Source organism: Gossypium raimondii, chromosome 1, assembly GCF_025698545.1.
Source record: "Gossypium raimondii isolate GPD5lz chromosome 1, ASM2569854v1, whole genome shotgun sequence".
Classification (NCBI taxonomy): Eukaryota; Viridiplantae; Streptophyta; class Magnoliopsida; order Malvales; family Malvaceae; genus Gossypium; species Gossypium raimondii.
In genome coordinates, this window is record NC_068565.1 from 52,325,829 (window position 1) to 52,335,371 (window position 9,543).

The window sequence follows — 9,543 nt, forward strand, 5'->3', positions numbered from 1 at the left end:
CTATTCCCATAAGTGAAAATTGAACTCCAACCATATAATTAAAGGATGAGTTAAGTAATCACCACACCATAGTTAGACTTAAACAATACCATGACTTCTCTACCAGCCATCGAACTCAACTCCCAAATGATACCATTATTTTATGAGAAATAAATATTTTCTTTTTCCTTTTTAATCTTTTTAAAATATATGAATATAAGAATATCTACAATACGAGAAATGAGAAAAAAAGAGAGGGTAAAAGCAAATTCTTAATATCAAAATTTAAAAACACCAAGATTTTATTCTCCACTCAGTTAAGTAACAGAAAAATGATAACATACATGAACATCTGTATTGTTATATAATAAAATATTCTAACCCTTGACGAGGGTAAAGGAGGTAAGCTTCCTGAATTTCAACCACGCCTTCTCCCAAACCACAGCCTCGTATGAGTTATCAGCTGTTCCATCCTTTGCCTGCAGAACCAGCTTGTAATTGATCCCGGAGATCACCTGAGTCTCGCCTTTCACTACTTCTTCCAACTTCAAACTCCCCTTTAACTGCGTGTTATGCTCGTCGACGGCAAATTCTGTGATCTCTGTCACGTGCGGATCCTTGATGTTCTTGATCGACGTCCATCCTTCGATGAGAGCATCCTTTCTGGCGTCGGAGAGAATGAGGGGAAGGAAAAGTTAGGACAACAAGAGGATCAAGAAGCAGGAATTTAGCTGTATTTTGAGTCTGCTTTTTCTATTCTTGGTTGGTTTTGGTTGTAGGTTATAGATTTGATGAATGACATTATTTATAAATAAATTATAATATCTGTAAATGGTATGATACTTGGCACACTGGAAGTTATTTTTTTGTAGTTGCTATTCATGGGTTTTAATTTATGAGGATTGCCCATTGAAATTTATTGAAATTACAGTGGAGCCCAAAACAAAGATTATGAAAGTGGAGCCGTTTGAATATTATCTAATCAGAGGGTGGAGACCAACCGTGATATAGTGTTGCAATGTTTCAGTAATTGCATTTTGTATGAATTTATTTTTGGGCCAACAGTTTGTAGTATGTATTTATGTTTGGGTTAATTATACTCAAGTCCTTGTACTTTTTGTATGTTTTAGTTAAATTAGAACATATTATAAGGTTGAATGTAAGAGGAAAGAAACCATAATTCAAGATTAAATTATAAGGTTCAATGTTATAGAAAAAAAATCAGAATTAAATCTAATTAATATATTTTAGTATGAACACATTGACCGGTACCATTCTTCTCTTTTTTTTTCGCTTTATGGTTATTTGCCCATACACATATAATTGTATATGTACATATCTAATAATTTAAACCTTCACATGATTAGGTTACATGGCTGAAGCAAAAGAAATTGTGATAAATGATGGGTTTGGTGCAAAGAATAAACTCATATGCCCATTGAATAACAATAATGATAATAATGTTTTAAAAGGTAAAGAAGAAAGTTTGATGTGGCATGGAATCTTTTATCAACAAGGGGTGGAGATTCTTGTCCTAAAGCTAAACTTGTCAGGCATGCCAAGCCATGCTTAATTAGAATAAGTTCCTACTATTAATACATTAGAGATATAATTTTTTTTTTAAAGGTAAGCAAAGGAGAAGAGAAAATTCATAACCATTAAAAAATGGGCATTGTAAATTATGAAACTTGCAAGCACTATACGTGGGTCGGTGGGGTGGGAAATGGGGGATCCATAATTGGTGGTTTGTTTGTTTATTTATTTATGGACGTTGTGGGAGTGGGGCACCCATTATTATTATCTCACCTATTATTTTAACAAGGGGCCCTCTTTATATGACCAGACAACATTGGCGGCTAAACCTAATTGCAGGCTATGTGATTGTTACCCCATTTTTGTTGCTTTGCATCATTGAGTCATGTTTATTTGTTTGTTTTCAGCTGACCATTTGTAATTAAATGTCACTGATACATCGGAGCATATAGATTTTTTTTTAATGAAATTAACGGTAGGGAAGATCTTCTCACATAACAGATATACGTATATGAAAGTCAAAGATAGGAGTGCATATCAACAACTTTTGGTAAGTTTATATAAACATCCGTTATTCTTGAGTGGGATTACCAAGTACTAGTTTTGGCTGGATAATTATTTATTAAAAACTATGGTTAATATTTAATTTTAAAAAATACAAATAATTTTGATTCCTTCAAAAAGTTTTATAACAAAGTTCTTAATTTAGCATTGTCTGAGTGACACGTTGAACTCAATCACCATTTGGTTGCTAAATCTATTAAGTCCAATCACTCTTAGTTACAAAGTTACTTTATTCCAAGCTCAAACCCTTCTTCTTTTCTTTTTTTTTTGTTGTTTCTTTAGTAAAAATAATAGAGAAGACTAGTGAGCGTATTAGTTTCATGAAAAGAGTCTCCATAAATGTGTTAAAAGGAGATAAAAAGTAAGAATTAGGATTTTGATCTCAGAGGGTTAAAGGCAAGAGATGATGAAACTTTCATGCCATATATGTTTATTCCTATTAAATAGCATAGAAAAATCACTTGATTATGGTTTTTAACATGTAAATGTTATAGGTTTGTTATGAAATTGAAGCAAACGGAAAAGAGAAGGCCAAGGAGTGAGAAAAGGAGAAAAAAATATCATCTCAACTTTTGTTGAAAGTACTACAAGGTTTTTAATTTATTTTCCTTAGATGTTTACGTTGTAGTATGGAAATTAATTAGGATAGTTATGTAAATAATATGTTAAATAAAGGGCTAAATTGTGAAATTATGAAATATGTTAAGAAAAGTATAGGTGAAGAATATAAAATGGTATATTTGGTTGAATTTTAAATAATGATGTTGAGAAAAAGAAATGTGTATGAAAAAGGTATTATGCATGTAATTTATTAATTAGGGACTAAATTGTAAAAAATGAAAAATGTGAAATCTTTTTTGAAATATATATAATGTAAATAATTGTACGAAATTCAATTTCAATGCCCAAGTAGACAAAATTAGAACTATTAGGATATTATAGTGGCATGCCATTAAGGAACCTCAACGTGCTCTCTGATTATCAGCACATTAGTGCTCTCTGTTTAGCACATTCGTGCTCTCTGTGTAACACATCACTGCTCTCTATTTATTAGTGCATAGGAGTGCACCTCCATACTTGTTTCGTATATCCTAAATGTTCTATATAGTCTACTGTGGGCAAAGGTTATGAAATGTGATCAAAACGAGCCATCAAAGTGCTATGGTAAGTTCGATAACTTTCAAAAGTAAGTATGATTTTGATGAGGTAATGGTATAATTGTAGAAATGTGTATGTATGTGATTATGTTTTAAATTAGTAAGTTTAGATACTCTGCTATGTTTTTTATTATCATCTTGTAGTGCTTACTAAACCTTCACCAGCTTAACGCGTAGGTACAATTAGATTCAACAGAAAATGAGCCCAATGCTCATCGGCATATAGTCGAAGTAACCATACTCAATTTATCTTATAGCATGCCAACTATATCTGACTCTGCCCAAACAATTAATAAGGTAACCAATTTTTCAATTTCATCATATTGTTCAATTCACATTCTATCATTTTTCAATTTATCATCAATTCATCATATAACATGTTTCAACTCAATTTCATACCAAATATCATTTATAAATTAAGTCATGCTACTGTCTATTCTATTTAATTTAGTCAACTATCTCGATATTCAATCTCAATCATAACAATTCAATTCAAATAATTATTGTCAACTCACCTTAATGCCACATTATGCAAAATATGTCAAATATGCAATAATTAAATTGATCCCGAATCATAGAAACACAAACCGATATATCGCGTCACTCGTTGTCGGCTCTCGCTTTTTCTTCTTAACGGCCCAACATCATTTTTAGCTACAAATAATAATTCAACAATTAAACAATATCAAATTTCATCCAATTCACATTCAAATACAAAGCTAAACATATTTTATATTTTATTCAATTTAGTCCCTACACTTAGGACAAGCATAACTTTCGATAAAGAAGTTCAGATTAAAATATCATTTCACATTTACTCATTAGAGACCTTTTACTTTCTATTCCTAACACAATTTCATAACAAGTTTGTATTTTATTCAAATTTGTCCCTAATATAAAAAAACTAGCAATCATGCTTGTTAACCTTTACCATTTAGTCCTTTTATAATCTAAAATTAATTTATATCAATTTCACACCTAATTCATCCAATTCTCAACAATGGAAACTTATCAAAATTTCACCAATTGAAAGAATTGTTACATCGACTAACTAAATCAAGCTCCTATAATTCAATTTCCACAAATATAAAGGAAAGATGGCTATAGACTTATTTGTAAATGTTGCCTAAATGTTGAATAAAGCTTGAATACTTTCTTCTTTAGGTTTTAATGGTGGGCGGTGATAAAAGGAGAAAGATGATGACTTTTTCATCTTTTTTTCCACTAAGTTTTGCTTATATAGTTAGTTTAATTATAATTAAACTTAATTAATTAACTTAAACTTAATTAAACCTTAATAACCAATTAACTAAATATTAAGCCATCCACACCATCATCCCTCCTTGTTACCTATTTATAATTGGTATATTAACCATTTTTTAGTATAATTGCTATTTAAGTCCATAAGCCTTTTCCTAATTAAAATATATAGTGTAACACCCCAAACCCAGTCTAGACTTTATGGCCAAATCTGGAGTTGTTACATAAAGGGATTAAAAATTTGGTTTTCATGTATCTTGAAACTCGGCGCAAACTCTTAAAATCCCAGATTATTCAAAAACATATCTTACCTAACTATTTATTTAAAAGCTATATTTAATTATATTTTCTAAAACTTATGATTTTGCAGCGAAAACCGTTAGAAAGATGTATTTTTTGAAAACACGGTTTTGTTAATTGAAACCCGTTGTTTTTGAAACAAAAATCATTGTTGTCAGTAAAACGTTTAACAATATTATACAGAAACGAAAAATTAAGTCCAAAACCCAAAATAGTCCAAAAACACTTAAATCCCAAATCAAAAATATTAAAATGAACCCAAAACTTTAATAACCGAGCTCCCGTTGCACCGACCCACCTAAGTCTGAGAATTACCTGAAAATATATTCGTCAAATAGAATGTGAGTTGTCAAAACTTAGTGTGTAACAAATAACTTTAACAATAAATTTATATTAGACAGATTTTACAGAAACAAAATCATATCAGAGTGGAACAGATACAAACATGTTTTTCTACCCCCACCACCGCATACCATTTCCGACAATCCCAACACATCATATAGGGTACCAAACACCCATCTAACCCTGCACACCACTTAGTGTCATTATGACACTTTTTAGAATATTTGCAGTTGTGCTGCCAGTATAATGGGCGAGATATCGCCTCTCACAGAAACACTTCCTCCACATAATATAACCCGTTCCCGATGCAGATATAACCAGAACAGAAATCATACATGCTACAGTTATACACGCATGTCATAACAGATAGCCTATTACAAGATTAACTTATCATATGTTATCTCAAATGCACATACATATAACAGAGGTATACTAATAAATGAACGAATTCCATGTTCTATAGATTATTTAATCACATACCGACCCCATGGTAGGGCCTATGATCGACCGAAAAGATGTGTGAAGTCTTGGGAAAAAAATTAAAATTTTGGGCCCTCACGCCCGTGTAGCCCATACAGCCTGGCACATGGCCATGTTGCGTCGACAAAATAATTTTTCTACTTTCACTGTTCGTTGTTTTTTGTGTTCTCGATACACGTCTGGTTCAATTTCGACAAGAATGCAACTACAAAACTCTCGAGACCTAAATATGACATATAATACAATTAATTACAATAATGAGACACGAAATAACCAAGAATCGAACCCTTCCAATACAACAAAACACCTTCATACTCTTACCATTAAGCAACCAACAACCTCGCGAAATTACGATGCCGAAGGAAGGCTGGGCGTATCAGAATTATCACCTAACAATGAAAACCCTATGAAATTAATTCAAGTCTCAATGAACCTCTAACCGAACTATAATCAAAATCCCCATAAAAACAAAATTTCTACATCAAGATTCAAAAGAGAACTCCCAAAATTCGAACTTACTAAAGAAAGCACAACAAATTACGTAACGAAACTTAAAAGTAAGAAAGAATAAGAAGCAAGATCGTCGATAGAGAACATAGTAGAATCCAGGAATTGAACACAAAGACAACCTAAAAGATTAAAGGAAATTCAAATCTGTTGAATTATTGTTCATATTAATAATGAATCGAAATTGATAGTAAAATCAAATAACAAAATTTGGGATTACGGCGTGGGTTTTAGGGAAAAACAGAAGTAGGAACGTGGGTTTTTTTTTTAAATAATAATAAAACAAAATGAAATTGATTTCAAAAGTAACAGGATAAAAGCAACATATTTTATTTACTTTACTTTATTTATTTTTAAAACAAAACCTATTTAAAACAACTCAAAATTTGGTATAAATTTATAGATTGATAATAGAGTTCAATTAGACCACAACAACTAAATGGTCAGCCTAATAAAAATAGCAAAAATATTACCAACCCGCTCACGTAAAGAGTCAAACACAAGACCACAAAGTAAACTAACTAACACCTTACCACTCAAACCAACAGATTCATTCTAATATGAGTCAACTGAAAATAATATTTAAGCCCAACGAACAAAAATAAGCCTAGGAATAAAAATAATTGAATTTTTAGATTTGAACCCAAGACCCTAAACACATAATTAAAGCTCTTAATCACTAAAATAGATACTTCCTAATGATAAAATCTAACAAACCACGAATACTAATTTTGAGGTGTTACATATAGCAGTTGGACTTTTACAATTTAGTCCCTAAGCCTTATTTAACCACATTTTTGGCTAAATTACTTAACCATTTTTTATACATCTATATAATAACTCCATAAGTATCCCTATTTAATATTTACAGACTCGATTTATAGAAACAGGGGCCCAAAATTGTATTTTCTGACACCATTGGAAATCGAGTCATTATAATTCATCTCAATGTCATATTCAAACATCAACCCATAGGACCATACCAAATTCACATTATTCCTTTCATTTCCATACTCTATTATCAATCTATAAATTTATACCAAATTCACATTATTCATTTCAATGTCATATCGAATTGGTTTATAGAATCCATTTTCATTACATTTTCAAGTTTTCAATTTCAATTAACAAGTTTCCAATTTCAATTATAGTGTTTTCCTTGATCGTAAAATGGAATTGGATACACGGGTGAACTACACAAAACCATATAGCTCATAAAATCTTAAACTACATCTCACCAGGGCAATGAAATGCAAAGCTCGTAGGCATCAAATGCATATTGATATACTAATAGATCCCTCCACCACATCAAAGTCTTTGTAGAGACTTATAATACTCGATAACCCACAAAAGATGATGGATCTAAATATAACTTATAATAATATTCGTACAATCACATATCCCGTACAAGTGTGTATATGACTCTATTAGCACGCCAACCGTATCCTAACATTTTACTAAGTTCACATGGGCATCTATCATACATATACAAATATTTTGTTTCAAAAATAAATACCAAACAATATTACACAACATTATAAGATGCATGATCCTAGTAAATCCATATTTTTTATTTTTCTACACATTTTACATTTTATTCAATTTAATCCCTAAACTCAAGATAGTCACGACTTTCAATTCCCGACTTGGATTAAAATCAGATTTCACATATTCTCATTAGAGACTTTATATTTTCTATTTATAAAATAATTTCATGAACAGTTTTAAATTTATTCAATTTGGTCCTTAATGTAACAAAGTTAAAAAATAAGCTAAATTAACTTTACAATCTAGTCCTTTTCATATTCTAAACATACAATCTATCAATGTCAAGCCTAATGAATAAATTTATCAACAATGGAAACTACCTAAAACTTCAACAATTCATCAAATTGGTAAATAAGCTAGCTAAATCAAGCTTTCATGACTCAAATCTATAAAAAAATACATGAAAAATGACTTAATTACCTTATATTCTTCTTGGCCAAATGCTTTAAAGGTTGGAAGGTTTTTCTTTTGTTTTCAACAATAGTGGGCAGTGAGATGTTTGAAGAAGATGGTTGAATTTCCACTAACTCATCTTTTTATACATTAATTAATCATAATTTATCTAGCTTAATTACCTTAAAATTAGTTTTAATAGCTTGAACTAACTATTATTTATTCATAATGGAATATGGCTTTATCATTCAGCAACTCTCATTTGGGACTGTTTTAATTTTCATTTTAGACATTTGGTTATTTGCCATATAAATCCTTAAGTCTTTTGTCAATTAATATTCTATAACTATTGGACTTTTAAATTTTGGTGTAGCAAGCAAGACGACATGGCTCATTTCGATGAGAATATCCCTGAAAATCAAACACTACCAACAATCCCTTCATCCAAGGCTTTCAAACTAGTCAAAATGGTCAATCTCAACTAAACACACACTCATATGATCATTCTAATGACTCGTGCGGTAACCAATACCATAGACATCTAGTCCAAATACCAAGGTGTTACAATGCCCACCTAAATCAACAAGCTTTTCCCCTATCACTTAGGATACAACCTCTCCCCACCCTTGAGGATAAAACTACTCAAAGTCTTAGCTCCAACCTCAACTCTAGCTCTAAAATCAATAGCCATTTCCCTTATCACCTGAGATATGACATTTTCTACCTTTAAGGATCAAATTGTTCAAAATCTGAACTCCAACTTTAGCTTACGAAAATTCGTAGAATTACTAAAGCCAATTTTAAAATCATGGGATCCTTGATACATTACCTTTGATGAAGCTAATTTACTAGAGGAATAACTTATCTAAAAGAATTAGATTTCATAATGACATAAGTTACAAAATGGAAAATTTTATTTATTTAAAGGATGTCGTAGTGGAGGCAAATAGACATTATTGGAAGGAGGGAAATGAGCATGGTTCTTTAAGAAATGATAGATGACCTGGCCATAGAAGGAGAGGTTTTGAGTGTTTTCATTTGATTAGAAATAAGCCTTCTTCGGGTTTTTCGTCTAACCATTCAAAAGAGTTGAAAGAAGTGAAAGGTCAAGTTGCATTTTAGGAGAAGAAGTATAAACCTAATGTAGCAAAAGCTGAGCATTAAAGGGAAATATTTTTTAAGGAAAAAGAGTATATTAGTGCTATTCTTAATCGTAGGGCTCAAGGTAACCTTCATGTTGCCCATGAGTCTCAATTAGAAACTTTATTAGAGAGATTGTCTAAGGAAATGATGCAAACCCGAGATGAATTAACGATGAGGGAGCTTCAGGTGAAGTTTAATGCAAAGATTTAGGAAGTTTTTATTAATCGAGCTTATAATGAGGCTAAGCAGCTTTTCTTTAAAAGTGTTATGAACATTCATAATACCATTGTAAGAAATATCTAATTGGTTTACAGTCTACTTGGTCATAGATGAGTTA

At 31.1% G+C, this 9,543-nt stretch overlaps 1 protein-coding gene across 1 annotated transcript; it reads right to left on the reverse strand.

Moving 5' to 3' along the window:
* Positions 1–356: 356 nt before the first annotated feature.
* LOC105787131 (cysteine proteinase inhibitor 1) lies at positions 357–8,754 on the reverse strand. The gene is made up of 2 exons (XM_012613571.2): positions 8,678–8,754; positions 357–642 (listed from the first exon to the last, which is right to left on the reverse strand). The coding sequence occupies exons 1-2, from the start codon at positions 8,752–8,754 to the stop codon at positions 357–359; spliced, it is 363 nt and encodes a 120-aa protein (XP_012469025.2).
* Positions 8,755–9,543: the final 789 nt, after the last annotated feature.

Coding starts and splice junctions, on each gene's coding strand:
- LOC105787131 (XM_012613571.2), bottom strand. CDS start 8,754: ATGGCTATTGATTTTAGAGCTAGAGTTGAGGTTGGAGCTAAGACTTTG. Junction 643..8,677: donor ATCCTCAAGGGTGGGGAGAG/GTTGTATCCTAA, acceptor CTCCGACGCCAG/AAAGGATGCTCTCATCGAAG.